The sequence below is a fragment of the Mauremys reevesii genome, linkage group 4, assembly GCF_016161935.1.
Source record: "Mauremys reevesii isolate NIE-2019 linkage group 4, ASM1616193v1, whole genome shotgun sequence".
NCBI classification, from domain to species: domain Eukaryota; kingdom Metazoa; phylum Chordata; order Testudines; family Geoemydidae; genus Mauremys; species Mauremys reevesii.
This window is the reverse complement of record NC_052626.1, coordinates 120106338-120124441: the sequence shown is the minus strand read 5'-3', so window position 1 is coordinate 120124441 and position 18104 is coordinate 120106338. Positions and strand designations below refer to the sequence as shown.

Below are 18104 nucleotides of genomic sequence, written 5' to 3'. Positions count from 1 at the left end.
GAAAATTACAGCAAAATGGAGACTAGAGTCACATGGGCAAGTCCCTGCATACTTTGCTCAGTTACAAGGCGTATCAGCCTTCTCTGCATGGGTCGATTGTGTAGCTGATGGTCCTTAATAGGCCATCAAACGAACTTATCAGAGCTAACACCAACTTGTCTGCAGTGTCACCCAGAAGCAGAGCACAAATACAAAATACAGACAGTACAGAGCCAATACTTATAACTTCAACTACAAAATGATACACAGACATACAGACAGCATAATCATAACCTGGTCTTAGCCACCGTATATGACCACCTTTACCTAAGATTTGGTGCCACTACAGGACCTTGGTTGCAAACCATGTTCTATATGGTCCCAGTTTATATCAATAATGTCACACACACACAAATGAGTGGAAGCGTGCGCGTCATTCATCCAATAGGTCAATTTGGCACATTAGCCAGGAGGAAGCAAATCGTGAGCGTTTTCGACCGCAAACCCCATCCCTCCAGATTTGCAACCATCCCTGGACCGGTGACAGGTGCATAGGCAGCCAAGTCATTGGAAATAATCAAGGAGGAAGCCAGTGGAGGACATGAAAGGGGCCACTCTGGTTATCACCTTGGGGTCAGGGGAGTGCACTGTACCCCCAAACCTTACCTCCCCTTTTCACATATTCACACTCAAAAAAGAGAAAGTGCGCGCCTCATTCATCCAATAGGTCAATTTGGCACATTAGCGAGGAGGAAGCAAATCGTGAGCATTTTCGACAGCAAACCCCATCTCTCCAGATTTGCAACCATCACTGGACCAGTGACAGGGGCACAGCCATCCCTGGACCAGTGACACATGCATAACCATCCCTGGACCAGTGACAGGTGCATAGGCAGCCAAGTCACTGGAAATAATCAAGGAGGAAGCCAGTGGAAAAAATGAATGGGGCCACTGTGGTTATCACCTTGGGGTCTGGGGTGTGCTCTGTACCCCCAAACCTTACCTCCCCTTTTCACGTATTCACACACAAAACAGTGAAAGAGCGCACCTCAATCATCTAATAGGTCAATTTGGCACATTAGCCAGGAGGAAGCAAATCGTGAGCGTTTTCGACCACAAACCCCATCTCTCCAGATTTGCAACCATCCCCGGACCAGGGACAGGTGCATAGGCAGCCAAATCATTGGAAATAATCAAGGAGGAAGCCAGTGGAAAAAATGAATGGGACCACTCTGGTTATTACCTTGGAGTCAGGCGAGTGCTCTGTACCCACAACCCTTACCTCCTATTCACGTATTCACACATAAAAAGTGAAAGAGCATGCCTCAAGCATCCAAAGATCAGGGTTCAGCAACCTTTCAGAAGAGCTGTGCTGAGTCTTCATTTAGTCTCTCTGATTCAAGGTTTCACATGCCAGTAATACATTTTAATATTTTTAGAAGGTCTCTTTTTATGACTATAATATATAACTAAACTATTGTTGTATATAAAGTATACAAGTTTTTTAACATGCTTAAAACGCTTCATTTAAAATAAAATTAAAATGCAGAAACCCCCAGAACCCTGCAATAGGTCAATTTGGCACATTAGCCAGGAGGAAGCAGAATGTGAGTGTTTTTGACCACAAACTCTGTCCATCCTGATTTGCAACCCCATTTGGCACATTAGCCAGGAGGAAGCAAATCGTGAGCATTTTCGACCGCAAACCCCATCCCTCCAGATTTGCAACCATCCCTGGACCAGTGACAGGTGCGTAGGGAGCCAAGTCAATGGAAATAATCATGGAGGAAGCCAGTGGAGAAAATGAATGGGGCCACTCTGGTTACCACCTTGGGGTCAGGGGAGTGCGCTGTACCCACAAACGTTACCTCCCTTTTCACGTATTCACACTCAAAAAGTGGAAGTGCGCCTCATTCATCCAATAGGTCAATTTGTCACATTAGCCAGGAGGAAGCAAATCGTGAGCGTTTTCGACCGCAAACACCTTCCCTCCAGATTTGCAACCATCCCTGGACCAGTGACAGGTGCATAGGGAGCCAAGTCAATAGAAATAATCATGGAGAAAGCCAGTGGAGAAAATGAATGGGGCCACTCTGGTTACCACCTTGGGTCAAGGGAGTGCGCTGTACCCACAAACGTTACCTCCCTTTTCACGTATTCACACTCAAAAAAGTGGAAGTGCGCGCCTCATTCATCCAATAGGTCAATTTGGCACATTAGCCAGGAGGAAGCAAATCGTGAGCGTTGACCGCAAACACCTTCCTCCAGATTTGCAACCATCCCTGGACCAGTGACAGGTGCATAGGCAGCCAAGTCATTGGAAATAATCAAGGAGGAAGCCAGTGGAGAAAATGAATGGGGCCACTCTGGCTACCACCTTGGGATCAGGGGAGTGCGCTGTACTCACAAACCTTACCTCCCCTTTTCACGTATTCACACTCAAAAAAGTGGAAGTGCGCGCCTCATTCATCCAATAAGTCAATTTGGCACATTAGCCAGGAGGAAGCAAATCGTGAGCGTTTTCGACCGCAAACACCTTCCCTCCAGATTTGCAACCATCCCTGGACCAGTGACAGGTGCATAGGGAGCCAAGTCAATAGAAATAATCATGGAGGAAGCCAGTGGAGAAAATGAATGGGGCCACTCTGGTTACCACCTTGGGGTCAGGGGAGTGCGCTGTACCCACAACCGTTACCTCCTTTTCACGTATTCACACTCAAAAAGTGGAAGTGCGCGCCTCATTCATCCAATAGGTCAATTTGGCACATTAGCCAGGAGGAAGCAAATCGTGAGCGTTTTCGACCGCAAACCCCATCTCTCCAGATTTGCAACCATCCCTGGACCAGTGACAGGAGCACAGCCAACCCCGGACCAATGACAGGTGTGTAGGCAGCCAAGTCATTGGAAATAATCAAGGAGGAAGCCATTGAAAAAAATGAATGGGGCCAGTCTGGTTATTACCTTGGGGTCAGGGGAGTGCTCTGTACCCACAAACCTTACCTCCCTTTTCATATATTCACACACAAAAAAGTGAAAGAGCATGCCTCAAGCATCCAAAAGATCAGGGTTCGGCACCCTTTCAGAAGAGCTGTGCCGAGTCTTCATTTAGTCTCTCTGATTTAAGGTTTCTCATGCCAGTAATACATTGTAATATTTTTAGAAGGTCTCTTTTTATGGCTATAATATATAACTAAACTGTTGTTGTATATAAAGTATATACGTTTTTTAACATGCTTAAAACGCTTCATTTAAAATAAAATTAAAATGCAGAAACCCCCAGAACCCTGCAATAGGTCAATTTGGCACATTAGCCAGGAGGAAGCAGAATGTGAGTGTTTTTGACCACAAACTCTGTCCATCCTGATTTGCAACCCCATGGATCAGGCGGCAGCAAGTCCTGAGCAGGAACCCAGATGGTTATGTTGTGCGGCAGAAACTGCTACTAGTAGCAAAACGGGAGGGTTTCGAAATGTGATGGTACACCGGACATGGCGGGGAGAAGAGCCGGTGACCCCGGAGGAGCGGGGAGAGGAAGGGGGGGCTGAGATCCCCATGGATTTACCGCTGCCCCCTCCCGTGGGGACCCCCCCCGTCCTCTCCCGTCTTGCCTCCTTTCTCTCTAGAGAGCAACGAGCAACACCCAGGGTGATCCCCCCCCTTCCCCCAAATGCCTGAGAAGTTCCCTGTTCTCCCACAATTGTGCCCCATTTTCTCTGCACTTAGCCAATGTCCAGTTCAAATCTCAGGTTTGGGGTGTTTCCCCCCATTTTTACCTGCAGTTATTTGTCCTTGTTTAGGTGGGAAATCGTTCCCCTGAGTGATTCCTGAACTGGGCAGAGGGTTAATGGGCAGAGGCTGGGGGAGCCCTGAGACAGGGACACGGCTGGGCTGGGCTGGGGGGGGGGGGCACTCTCTGCTGGTAACAGGGCATGGGAAGGCCCGGGAAGGGAGGAGCAAGTGTCCCCAGATGGCCCAGCCCCAGGTTTCCCAGTCTAGCTACTTCCCCACCCCCAACTGCCCAACCTAGCAGGCCCCCCACCCCTGCCACCGCCTGCTAGTCAGATTCCCAGACCCCACTGCCAGCCCCTCCCCACAGCCAGTGATCTCCTGGCTCCAGCCCCACTCCTTTCTCCTGTGAAAGCCACATCACCTAGGACTCCCTGCTGGCCATGTGAATGTGAGGCAAGAAGAATCCATCCCATTCTGTTGTTGATTGAATATTCCTGTATAATCCTCTCAAATTTCCCCTCTTTTTTCTTGAACTGTTGAATGGTGACATAAAATCTCCCCAGATGTTGGTGCTTCTCTCTTATGTTGCCAGATATTTAATTTGTGCCCCATTTTCTCCTCAGTTCTGAAATACTGATATCAAATTCTTGAAAATCTTCCTGCTTTTCTGCCCAGGTGTCTGACTGAGATCAGGGCTCTTATCGTACTGAGCGTGGTACAGGCCTTGCCTGAGATCAGGTGCCCCAGTGTGCCGGGCACTGCACAAAACCCTGACTGAATTTGGGGCACTGGTTGTGCCAGGAACTGCACAGAGCCCTGCAGAGAGCCGGGACCTTGTTGTGCCGGGTGCTAAAGTGACCCTGACTGAGCTCCGGGCCCCTGTTGTGCCAGGCCCTGCATCAACACCAAGTGAAATCAGGCTCCCACTGTGCCAGGTGCTGCAGAGACGGCAAATAAAATCAGGGACCTTGTTGTTCCTGGAGCTGCAGAGACCCCCAACTGAGAGCTGGGCCCTGTTCTGCCAGGTGCTGCAGAGACCCCAACAGAGGTCAGACTCCACTGTTGTGACAGGTGCTGGGGAGACCCCAAGTGAGATCTGTGCCCCTGTTGTGCTGGGCACTGCAGATACCCCGTCTGACATCAGACCCCCCATTGTGCCAGGTAAAACCGAGACCTGGACTGAGATCACGGCCCCCCTTGTGCCAGGCAGCACATGACTGTGGCACAGATTTCTGCCTCCATTGTGCTGGGCACTTCAGAGACCTCGACTGAGATCTGTGTCCCCGTTGGGCCTGGCACTGCACTGACCCTGACCCAGATCACACCCCACCACTGTACTGGGCACTTCACTGACCCTGACAGAGATTCTGCCCACACTGGTTCCCTCGCTGCTACTGGCAGAGAACCGCTAAGCCAGGGGTGTGTCAGGGCTCAACCCTCTGGCTGAGGCCTCGGGGCACTTTCTTCCTCTCTCGGGGCACCGGGTGAAACAGCAAAAGAGCCGATTGTCGGCAAACAAGGGTCAATAAAGGAACGAAAGAAAAGAAAAGAAACGGGTGGAGGGGGGGAACTGTGGACAAGTCCCATCAGGATATGGGCCCCTCTTACTTCTGGGGGCCCTGGGAGTGTCTCGGTCCTCTTCAGAGTTTACTGGGTCTCTAGCGCAAGTTTCAGCCTGCTCCTGCTTTGAGCTCCGGAGATCCCCACCCGCCCTCAGTGAAGGCCAGAGCCCGGGATGCTGCCATCCCTCTTTGGGGCTGGAGATGCTCCACAGACTGTTCCCTCTCCAGGGTGGCCCCCCTCTGAGAAGAGTAGGTCTCGCCTGTTAACTCCTGCTCCAGTCCTGGCATGGTTTGCAGGTGTGGAGGGGCTGGGCCAGTCCAGACTAAAGCAGCAGTTTAACCCCTTCTGTGCCAGCATGGGGTTTATATAGCCCTTCACAGGCACCCAGGCCCAGGGAATGGCCCCCTATCAGCCCCATGCCTGGTGTGATGGGGTGACCCACTGGCAGCATTGCCCTTGAGGGTGCTGCTCCCTCCTGCTCCCATGCCCTCCCCTCCCCCTTTACTGCCACCACAGTAGTACTGTCACCTTCACTTCCTGAGGGGTGACCCCAGAAGGTGGGTTTTGTTATCCCTTTCCCTCCCCCGCCCCCCAGGATCCATCGCACATCCTCCGTCACTCACCTCTGTCTCTGGAGACAAGGCGGGTCCTGTGCTGGGGATCCACCATCACTGAAGGGGCGGCAGCCTTGACCCCCTAGACGGTTGCTGGGATGCTGACATGCACTGGAGGAGAACTGGGACTTGACGGAGTCCATGGACCATTTGGCCCACACTGAGTCACTGTAAAGCCTGCTCTGCAGTGCTGCAAATTGCTGCTGGTGGTGTTGCGCCCGTAAGTCTCTGTCACGCTGTCTCCAGTGACTCGAGAGCACGAGCACCAACCTCAGGCAGACTGGTGAGAAACAGGGCACAAACACCAAACGGGTTGTGAGGTCTGTATGGAGATTTCATCAACCAAGTATCCAGTGTAAACGCTTCAGGCACTGTAACAGCATTAACATGGGATCACAGACAGGCCCCTTGGGTCATCCCATGTATCTCACCACGCAGGGGAGCTCACCTGTGTGACAGATGGTCCTGTAAACCAGGGGTCCTCAACCTGTTTCTTTCTGAGGCCCCCCCAACATGCTATAAAAACTCCATGGCCCACGTGGGCCACAATAACTGGTTTTCTGCATGCAAAAGCCAGGGCTGGTGTTAGGGTGTAACAAGCAGGGCAACTGTCTGGGGCCCCATGCCACAGGGGCCCCCACAAAGCTACATTGCTTAGGCTTTGGCTTTGGCTTCAGCCCTGGATGGTGGGGATCAAGGCCCCAGACTTCAGCCCTATGTGCTGGGACTTCAGCTTTCTGCCCTGGGCCTCGGTGAGTCTAATGCTGACCTGGCTTGGCAGCCCCCCCGAAACCCACTCGTGGCTCCCCAGTAGTCCCCAGGCCCCTGGCTGAGAACCACTGCCTTACACCACGAATCCCAGCAATGTTCAGGTTACTGCCAGTCCCAAAGAACCAGCCACTTATTTAGGTCAACTGAATCTAGATCTCACAACAAAGACAACATTTGTAGCCAGTCCTGTCATAACCTGTATTAAGATTTATTTAAGGGGAAACTAGAGTTGTTTACAAAGTTAAAGCAGGTAATCCTATAGATGCAGATGAGTTAGTCTTAAATTTAAAAGGTAATAGAAGCTTCTATAATAAGCAAGTTCTACATATTCTTTAGGACTAACCCTGGCTAAGCAGCTGAGGATCTCTTGCTTATGCCTAGAAACTTTGCCCCCCCCAGAGTCCAAGCAGCTACAGATAATCAGTTCCTTCTGTATGGGGGTTTTATCCCCTTCCTGCCACGTGCTCTGAGCTGCAGACTCAGCTAATGGGAAGTCAAGAGCACAACAATGGTCTTTTGTCTTCTTTAACATCCCATAATACTCTATCTGGTGTTGATGGACCTTTCCTGCCAGACAGGGTGTAATGCATTCTGTTGCCAATCAGCACTTCACCTAGGTAAAGTTTCTCTCTTGTCTGGTGATTTACATAGCCACAGAGGCTCACAATGCAACTAGTCAGATGTTAACCGAGGCAGCAACTCACAAGCATTCAATAAAGTGTAAACACTAAACATCTTCTTATCATTCTAATACCTGTTTTAAAATACTAACATGGATGAGCCAGACGGATTCCAGCTATGCCTTTGTCCATGTTCAGTTAAGACATGGGGGCTTTTGCAAGAGCTAACACCTCATCTGCCAGTGTCACAGGCAGGATGGGCAGGGATGGTGTCTCTAGCCTCTGTTTGCCAGAAGCTGGGATGGGTGACAGGGGATGGATCACTTGATGATTCCCTGTTCTGTTCATTCCCTCTGGGGGGGGCTGGCATCGGCCACTGAGCTAGATGGACCGTTGGTCTGACAATGGGCCATTCTTTTGTTCACAGTCTCTATCAGGAGTGTCTACTCATTTGGACTCAGTGGGGAGCCACAGAAAGAAACGAGATGTGCTGAGGCAAGAAGGCCCAGTCTCAGCGCCCCACACCGCCCGGGTTCATGCTTGCCAAAAGCTAAAACGAGCCCCGCTCATGAAAGGGGGCACTCCCAGGAGAGACTGATGCTCCAGCCTTTGTACAAACAACTTTGTAAACCTGAGACAGCTGCCTTGGGGACAATGACAGGGAGAATCTCCCAGAGTGATTCCTTTGATTCTGCTCTTCTCTGGCCTTTGGTTCATAGAATCACAGAACTGGAAGGGACCTTGAGAGGTCATCTAGTCCAGTCCCCTGCACTCAAGCCAGGACTAAGTATTATCTAGACCAGGGATCTCAAACTCCTGGCCTGTGGGCCTCCCCAGTGTGGCCCGTGGGGCTCCAGCAGTCTTGGGGCTGGGTCTCTCCCTTGGTCCCACCTGTTGCCCCCAGGCACTCCCCCCCCTCAGGGCCCCCGGCAGCACAGTGGAGCTAAGCAGCGTATGCCTGCTCGTTCCAGTGGCTGCCCGCCCCTCCCTGGGGCCCAGGGGTGGGGCAGGGCTGTGCCTCCACGTGCTGGCGCCTGCCCTGAGGGCCCCTGCGGCCAATGGGGTGCTGTGTGGGCGGTGCTAGGGGGCAGAAGCGTGGGGAGGCCCCACGGACTGCCCCACGACCCACCCCGCCTTGGAGCCCCAGGTAAGAGCCGCACTCCGCCTCCCAGAGCCTGCACCCCACCTCCTCCCCACAAACTCCCAGAGGCTGCACCCTTCCCACACACCCCTTCCCACACACCCCTCCCACCCCAAACTCTCTCCCAGAGCCTGCACCCCACACCTCCTCCACACACCCCCCAACCCCCTCCCAGAGCCTGCACCCCCTTCCCACATACCTCCTCCCACCCCAAACTCCCTGCCAGTCTGTGCCTCGTCCCCACATATACCCCTCCTGCCCCAAAACTCCCTCCCCGAGCCTTCATCCCCTACCTACACCCCTCCCACACCCCCAGCCCCAATTTCCCTCCCAGAGCCTGTATCCCCTCCACACTCCCCCTGCCCCCCAAACTCCTTCCCAGAGCCTGCACCCCCTTCCCACACACACCCTCCATCCCCCAAACTCCATCTCAGATCCTGCACCCCAAACCCTCTCCCCCACCCAAACTCCCTCCCAGAGCCCAAGCTCTCACCCCTTCTGCATCCAAACTCCTCCCAGAGCCTGCACCCCAATCCCCTGCCCCAGACGTCCTTCCCCACCCAAACTCCGTCCCAGAGCCTTAGGCAGGTGGGGGTGGAGTTTTTTGGGGGGCAGGTTCTGGGCGACATGAGTGACATTGGCCTGCTGGGAGGATTTGAGGACTGGCACTAGCCCTAAGGTAAAATGAGTTTGAGACCCCTGATCTAGACCATCCTTGACAGGTGTTACACCCTGGGGGAGGGGGCTATGCCTGTACTGGAAGAAGGTCACTCAGTGCTTCACAGTGTAGCAGAAACTAGAATGTCCATTAGCAGGGAAAAATCCTTGGGGGAATCAGCTTGTGGAATGGACAAAAGCCCCATCGGAATGCTCTCCCATTGCCCGTCTCACCCTGGCAGGCTACAGAATAACATCCACATTTCACTCCAGATCAACCCGTCCTCCCACGGGGAAGGAAATGTCTGCAATGGAGCTGGCTCAGGTAAGGGATTATCAGGGAGCTGGTGGTGGGGTCTGCTTGGAGGGAGAGGAACAGTAAATGCATAGGAGGGTGGGAGGTGCTGGAGGTGGTGGGAGGCAGGAAATATCGAGGTTGGAGAAAGGGAGGGGAAAGGATGTGACAAACCTGCTGAGACTTGTGTAATCTAGGGTGTGATTGGTTGTCACCCCCGGGGTGCAGTCTGGGGGGCTTCTGGGAACCGCTGTGCCCTCTAACCCTCAAGCTGGGCTGCCCCTTCTCATGCTGCTTTGCTGGAGATTCAGCCAGCCTCTGTAGGCCCTGTTATCACCCAACACGACAGCAGGTGGCACTATACACCCAACTAAGCTACCTGAGTGCTTTACCTAAGCCACTCAAGGTCAGATAGAAGACAACAGCCAATTTCCCAGCTCCCCAATCTTGCACACCTGCTATAGTAGAAATCCAGAATTATACCATCTTATACTGCATAGGATCTGTATAATGTAAACTCATTAATATAGTTCACCTTCCCCTCAATATGGGAAAGATATGCACAACAAGCTTGTGCAAACCAAGCTGAGATTTTCCTTGGACACTTCATTCAAAATACACTGGTTAAGATAAAGCATAAAAGAAGTTTATTGACTACAGAAAGATAGATTTTAAGTGATTATAACTGATGGCAAACAGATCAAAGCAGATTACTTAGCAAATAACCATAACCTCAAACTAAGCCTAACATACTAGATGGATAGAATTTGAATTAGTAATTTCTCACCCTGACTGATGATACAAGCAGTCCACCAAGTTTCCATACACAAGCTAGAAATTCGTTTACCCTGGGACCAGCACTTCCCCCAGTTCAGTCTTTGTTCCTTAGGTGTTTCCAGTTCTCTTGTGTGTTATGGACACTGCTGGAAAGAAAGATCGAGGGGCAAGGGAGCCCATCAGAAGAAGGCCTCCTTCAGTTTACACTGTCTCGGTGACCTGACAAAATGAAAAAATGGTAACTAAGAGAGGTGTTTTATCCACTTCCTTATGGTAATAGCATGGCTATATACCATATCTGCTCCTTTACTCTGATTACAGCAATGTCAATAGCTGCCCCAACACATATGTGGCCTTTGGGAAGTCCATAATTAAGCATCAAGGATTAATACTCATGATTTACATCACTTATTTATTAATAATTCTAATATATGAATGCGGCCCAACTGCTGAGATACTGCATAGCAACCTAACTGCTAAAGCCCACCCCTTCGTTCAGAATCCTGTGGGGTATTGCACCTCTTGGTGATTACTTGTTAGTTTTTCAAAATGTGGAGTCAAAATATCTCACCTGGGATTCTCTCCTTATCCTGAGGCCTATTCAGGTAAATCCCAGACTTCAGCAGAATCACTCCCACAAAGCCTCAACCTAATATAAGGCCCTTAACTGTAGCAAGCTCAGGCTGTGTTTACAGTACCGTGGCCAGCTGACCTACGCTGCGCAACTCCAGCTGCGTGAATAATGTAGCCGGAGTGAACATAACTTAGGTTGAGTTACTGCCGGGTGTGCACTGCGGGGGGTCGACGGGAGAGCATCGGGGGTAGAGTCAAGTAGAGTACAGGGGTTGACTGGAGAGCCATCTGCAGTCAGTCTGCAGTTGATTTGGCGGGTCTGAATTAGATCTCAGAGCGTCGATCCTGGCTGTAGTGTAGACCTGCCCTTAATAGCCCATTTATCTATGTTCACCTCCTTGCCCCTCCATGCATGTTCCAAGCTAATAAGGAATTCTCTGATAATGACATTTTATCTCTAGCGAGTATAAAATTTCCCACGAGACGTGAGACTAGGTCAAAGGTCATAAAATCAGGTCGGGGTCACCAGGGGTGAGAGTTTGGAGAGATTCTTGGCCCCCCACTCCCCATCGGCAGCAGCCACAAGCTGTCTTCCCTCCGGGGTCCTGGGATCTTCGAGTCTGTCCCTCCTGAGGTTGCGTGGCCCAGTTCTTGTTTCTTACATTCTCCTTTTCTGGAAGAATTAGAGGCTGTTGCTCCTGAATTTCAGTGTTTAATTCCCCAGCGTTCTCCACACACTGGGGGAGTTTAATTCTCCCTCCCATTACACCTGAATCACTAGATTTCCTAATTCCCCAGAATGTGCTTTTGCAGTATCACAGTTCTGGGACAGCTAAGCCTCTGACCTGCCTCCATGACGTGCTCAAGGAATGGTCTCTCGGGTATCAGGCCTCTAGCCAGCCCTTCTCTGTGGGTAGGTACCCACATGTCTCTCCTTTTTGACCAGGTTTGAGGATTGCAGCTTCTCCTACACTGTGTTCACTGGACTAACCTCCAGTTCCTGTGCTTTGCTTTCTCTCCAAGGGCTGTGAGCAGTGTGTGTGTGATAGAGGTGGGAATTTTGGTGATATTTCTATGATGCCAATACACACCTCAGTTTCCCTCTGTGATTGGTATTGCTATGATTAGAAAGAGCAGGAGACATGAGGTGTTTCGTCACGTAGCTGTCATGGGGTGATATGAATGGGTCATTAAGGACTGGCTGGGACCAACCTTCATCAGTGGAATACCCGACAGAGACAAGGGAATAATTGTCACCTGTCCACGGGAGGATCTCCCCTTGGCTGAGTGAAGCATACATGAATTCGTTATGTTTTTGGGAGTAGGAAGAACTGGGCTCGCAGATGCAGGAAGCTCTATTGGAGAGAAGACAAATGGACAGGTACGGTGAAAGGAAACCAAACTACTTTCTACAGCAGCATGGCTCAAGGGCATTGGCCATTATGGACTATATTGTCGTCTTTGCTTCTCTATGCTTATCTAAAGACTTTTTCCGTGCTGTGTTTCAGTTGACTAATAAACCCTGCTATGTTTTAAAAGTCTGCCCAGTGTCACAGCACAAACTTGCTCTGTGCGTTGAATGAGGAACTGTCTCTGAACAGGAGTGTCATTCAGCTGGGCCTTTTGTCAGAGCTCACAGGTTGAAATAGGAGTGTTGAAGCCAGAGGAATAGCAGCAATTTCTGGAAAACACTGGCCCTAGTCATAACATTAAATACAGTAGTCTCAAGATCTATACCTGTGTTCATCAGATCTGTCCCTCTACCATCACATAGTTCACTTTGCTGGTGGGTTCCATCTCTTCCCCCATCTGTGTCTGTCTTGTCTATTTAGATTGTAAATTCTTCAGGGCATAGGCCATCTTCTATTCTGGGTTTGTGCTGTGCCTAACACAGCAGGGGCCCACGGTTCGTTGGCTCTCAGGCACTAAGGTAATTAATATGATTTATAATAATAATAACTCTTCTGCCACTTTGAGCCAAGGAAGCCGGCCTTGGGATGTTACGTCTTAAAAATGAGCTGGGGTTAAAACCATGGAATATTCGTTGTGACAAGTATCCCACAAATTCCATGGACCTTCCTTGTTTTCTTTCCCTTCCCAGGGTTTCCAGTTTCCAAACCTGATGTGATCTTGCAGCTGGAATAAGGGGAACAGCTGTGGGTCTCAGACCTCCCGAGAGCTGTCTGCACAGATGAGGAATTGGGTGAACCCTCTCAAAAACTGTCCGTGAATACAGGAAACATTTGGGATGCCCTACAAAGACTCTCCAAGTTGTAAGCACTCCAAGTTCAGGATTGTTCCCTGCAGATGTGGAATCATTAGGCAGATGTCATTCATGACTTCCCACCTATCCTGACTGACAGTTGGCAGCAGGTCCCTCCCCAATCTCACTTTCCCCTGAGAGTTCTGGTGAGATGCACACCTAGAACGGATCCCTTCCTCTCTCTCCTTTGGGGAAGGGTTTGGGGGAAAATCAGCTCCTGATAGGTTTGATCTCTCCCGCACTATTTTGGTTTGTTCACACCTTTTTCCATTCCTCTGTCTGAGATTTCCTTTCTTTGTGGTGCAGGGAGTGACCTATGTCTGGATTCTCTCTGTCTCCCATCAGGTGATAGGATGGTGAGTGAGAACGAGGAGACACCCCAGCAGGAAGATGCTGAGCAGGTAGAACCACATGGGACGTTATCAGGAAGACCCAAAGGGAATGTTTCCGGGAGTTGTGCACTCCCAGAAAGAACAAATGCCTGTGAGACTAAGCACAGGCCAGAGGAAAACTTCAGTAGCCACTCAGACCTTATTACGTGCAAGAGCATCAACTTGGAAGAGACACGCTACACATGCCATGAGTGTGGGAAAAGCTTCAGTGGGAGCTCAGACCTTCTCACACATCAGAGAATCCACAGAGGAGAGAAGCCCTACATGTGCTCTGAATGTGGGAACAGCTTCAATCGGAGCTCACACCTTATCAGACATAGGAGCATCCACACAGGAGAGACGCCGTACACGTGCTCTGAGTGCAGGAAAAGCTTCAATCGGAACTCAAGCCTTATTAGACATCAGAAAACCCACACAGGAGAAAAACCCTACACGTGCTCTGAGTGTGGGAAACGCTTCAGTTATAACTCAGTCCTCATCTCACATCAGCGAATCCACACAGGAGAGACACCCTACACGTGCTCTGTGTGTGGGAAAAGCTTCAACCAGGGCTCAAGCCTTATTAGACATCAGCAAATCCATACTGGATGGACACCCTACACATGCTCGGAGTGCGGGAAATGCTTCAGTTATAGATCAGCCCTTCGCTTACATCAGAGAATTCACACAGGTGACAGACCCTATGGATGCTCTGAGTGTGGGAAACGCTTCATGGATCGTTCAGCCCTCATCACACATGAGAGAATCCACACAGGAGAGAGACCCTACATGTGCTCTGAGTGTGGGAAAAGCTTCAATCAGAGCTCAAACCTTATCAGACATCGGACAATCCACGGAGGAGAGATGCCCTACATATGCGCTGAGTGTGGGAAGAGTTTTAAGCAGAGCTCTGCCCTGATCACACATCAGAGAATCCACACAGGGAAGGTGTCCAACACGTGCTCTGAGTGTGGGGAACGCTTTAGTTATAGCTCAGCCCTCGTCTCACATCAGAGAATCCACAGGGGAGAGATGTCCTACACGTGCTCTGAGTGTGGGAAAAGCTTCAGTCGGAGCTCCAGCCTTATTAGACATCAGAAAATCCACATGTGAGAGAACTGTAATAAATGCCTTGATTCCGGCTGGCCAAAGATTGTTTTTAAAAAGATCACAAATGCGAATTCCCACAGAGCGACCTTTGCACCATGTTCAGCGTCGTCTCTCAGCTCCCCTAGATGAGTTGCCTGCTTCTGCTTTTTGCAGCTCCCCGTTCTTTGGGATCAGTCCTGTGATTTTTTTTTCCTGTCAACTCTTTTCCTTTTGAGTTGTAGGAGTGTGTATCCCTCCAGCCAGGAATGTTCTTCACAGGGAGAAGAGGTGGGGGAGAGAGGTTGGATCCCAACAAGCTCCACTGAGGTAAAAACTACCTGGGCCTTACATCCACTAGGGCTGCACATGGCGTTGGCTGCTCAAGTTAGTGATCTTGGTGTAAACAGACAATTATAGTTGTAGAGCAGCTGCAGCCCAGGTGCAGTGGTTGGCATTAGCTTTCCCCTTGACCTGACCTAAACTCCATCACCTTTCCTAGTCTAAACAAACCCTGAGCATCACGGTTACACTGTCCCCCCATTTCAAAGCAATTGTTAGTCATCAGTGACAATGAAATTAAATGTGAAGTTAATTAGTGTAACGTAAGAGGCTGATTCTGTGATAACTTTCAGTGTTACAGTATGATTCAGGTATTCTTCTAGTTCTCTCCCTGCCCCCTCCTACTCTTTTGGAAATGGTGGCTAATCCTGAAATTAAAACCTCACTGCAAAGGAATTAGAATGGGGGAATATGTGAGAGAAATAGCATGCACGAGAAGAGAGATCCAGTACGGCCTGTAATTATTTCTACTTAAAATGGAATTTATTTTGATAAATTTTAAAATAAATCTTCTGTTAAGAAGAAAATTAATTGAGACAAGATGTGCAACCTTTTACCCATCCTGTACAGTACTGATATGTTTTTGTTTGTTGGTTTGTCTGTCTCTCCTCCAGTGGTTGCTTTTTAATAAAAGAATCATTTTGGTTTGAAAGCAATCTTTATTCCATTAATTGAAAGCAAACAGAGCCCTGCAAAGCAACAGGCAATTTTCTTAAGCCTTCATAGTGCTTTGTCTGCACCAATAACAATCACCTCCTAGCATTACAAGCACTGCATTCCCATGCATAGCAACAAATATTAGTGGCTTTCAGCTTCAAATTGCTGCCTCAAGGTATCCCTGATCCTTATGGCCCTGCGCTCCGCCCCTCTAATAGCCCTGGTCTCTGGCTGTTCAAATTCAGCCTCCAGGTGCTGAGCCTCAGTGGTCCAGCCCTGAGTAAAGCTTTTACTCTTCCTTTCACAAATGGCCAAAAGCACACTCAAGAGTCATTCTGCACTTGCTCAGCCTGTTGTTGAATTGCTCCTTGCTGCTGTCAAGGTGCTCCATGAATGGCTTCATAAGCCACGGCACTAAGGGGTAGGCAGGGTCTCTCAGGATCCCAATGGGCATTTTGACTTCCCCTACGGTGATCTTCTGGTCTGGGAAGAAAGTCTCTGCTTCCAGTTTCCTGAACAGGCCAGTGTTCCAAAAGATGCGTGTGTCTTACCAGGCCAGCGTGCATTAATGTCTGTGAAATGCCCACGGTGATCCACAAGTGCCTGGAGAACCATAGAGAAGTACCCCCTTCTGATTAATGTACGCCATGACTAGGTGGTCTGGTGCCAGAATTGGAATGTGTGTGCCATCTATCGCCCCTCCGCAGTTAGGGAAGCCCACTTGTGCAAAGCCATCCACAAAGTTGCACACACTGCCCAGAGTCACAGTCTTTTGGAGCAGGATGCAATTAATGGCCCTGCACACTTTTGTCAACACATGTCCAACAGTCGACTTTCTCAACTCAAACTGGTTAGCGTCCGAATGGTAGCAGTCTGGAATAGCCATTTTCCACCGTGCAATTGCCACGCACTTCTCCAATAACAGGGCAACTCTCATTCTCGTGTCCTTGAGCTGCAGGGTTGGGGCGAGCTCATCAGAGTCCTATGAATGTGTCTTTCCTCATCCAAAAGTTCTGCAGCCACAGCTTGTCATCCCAGATGTGCATGATGATGTGATCCCACCACTCAGTGCTTGTTTCCCGAGCCCAGAAGCAGTGTTCCACTGTGGTCAGCACCTCCATGAATGCCACAAGCGATCTCGTGTCATAGCTACTATATGTGGCGAGATCAATAATGAACTCCTCTTGCCTTTGTAGTTTAAGGAATAACTCCACTGCCATTTGTGACGTTATTAGTAAGAGTGAGCAGCATATTGATCAATAGTGCAGGATCCATTCCTGCAGCCCAAAGAGGCAGAATGGGCAGTACACCAGCCATTGAAAGATAGCACCAAATGCGGACGGAAGCACAGGGATTTCTGGGATGCAAAGCAATGCATCACGCTGGATTGGGACAGGACCCAGGATGCCCCACGACCCCCTCCGCCTTCCCACAACTCTTAGGAGCAGAAGAGGAAGAGATGCTCAGTGGGATAGCTACCCAGAGTGCACCGCTCTGAATACTACTGCAAGTGCCGCAATGTGAACACACTATTGCGCAGGTAGCTGACAGTGTGAACACACAATAGCGGTTTCCCTTCAGCACTCTCTTAGCAGCACTGTAACTCCCGGCGCTGTAACTCTGCCAGTGTAGACATAGCCTCAGAGAGACGGACTGCCAGGATCCCTGGCCTGATCCCCTGTGGGGAATGAAGCACAATGGCGACAGGCTGTGCAGCCTTCACTCTCCCTGTACCTGCAAAGCCCGACATGCTGGAGAATCTGTGCCATTACCTGGTTCCTAAACTGGAGCTACAGGTCCTACCCCACGTGAATCCAAAGCCCGAGAGGTGCAGAGATCCAACCTCTTATAATCTTAGAAACATTTTGTTCCTTTTTCGAATTTTTGTCTGTTTCTTTTTATGAACTTGGAGACCTCCCAGACTTTCTATTAGATTGCGGTGTAACTGTGCGGCTCAATGAGGGTGAGAGTGTGAACACCTCTGAAATCTACAAAGGGAAGATGTTAGGAAGAATAGTTCCCCAAATCTTAATAGCCTTAAAACTCTGCCCCATGAAATGACAGAATGCATGATCCTCACCTGTGCAAGCATTGCAAGGAATTGAGCTGTCAGATATACATTGTTCAGCGAGAGCTGTTTGAACTTCTTTTGCTAATGTCTTTATAAGGTCTGTACGTGTTTTGGGGCGAGAAGAAATATTAGCTACACAAGAGTGAAATCTAAGGAGAAATTGTAATTGGCTTTGAGGTTGTGGGCTAAATGTAAGCAATAATTTGGTTTCGGTATTGAAATATTCAGCTGGCTAAATCTGGGATGCACTGCCTGGGTAAAAATCTCTGATTGGGGTTTCGACATCACTAATTATGCACCTGCCTTCTTGGGTTGCTCTTTTAGGATTTATAGGGGTTGTATTTATAGCTGTATTAATCTGATGGTTGAACTAAATTGACGACTTGATTCCAACGCAATATCCTTGTTAACTCATTGATTTCCTGATATGGCCTGAACTTTATCATTGTATTGTTTAGCAACAGCAGCTGCAACTTTTATTTGTATATTTAATTCAATCTCCATTTTCTTCATTTCATTACTGTTCTAAGTTAAGGAATGTGCAGCAACAAAAACTGACACAAGCCTTTTGCTGCCCCATTCTGTGCCCATCCAG

At 49.6% G+C, this 18104-nt stretch overlaps 1 protein-coding gene and 1 long non-coding RNA gene across 2 annotated transcripts in view; both read left to right on the top strand.

Moving 5' to 3' along the window:
- The first annotated feature begins 9143 nt into the window (after positions 1–9143).
- On the top strand, positions 9144–13579 carry LOC120404812. Its single transcript, XR_005598193.1, has 4 exons — positions 9144–9399; positions 12045–12100; positions 12821–12992; positions 13328–13579. It is a non-coding gene; the product is annotated as an uncharacterized LOC120404812 (long non-coding RNA).
- Positions 13580–13948: 369 nt separating this feature from the next.
- Positions 13949–18104, top strand: part of LOC120404795 (zinc finger protein 420-like) — a 116020-nt gene continuing 111864 nt past the window's right edge. Inside the window, exon 1 of the mRNA XM_039537791.1 lies at positions 13949–14301. Coding sequence (XP_039393725.1) covers positions 14086–14301 — 216 coding nt within the window. The 5' untranslated portion in view covers positions 13949–14085. The remainder of the gene's footprint in view (positions 14302–18104) is intronic.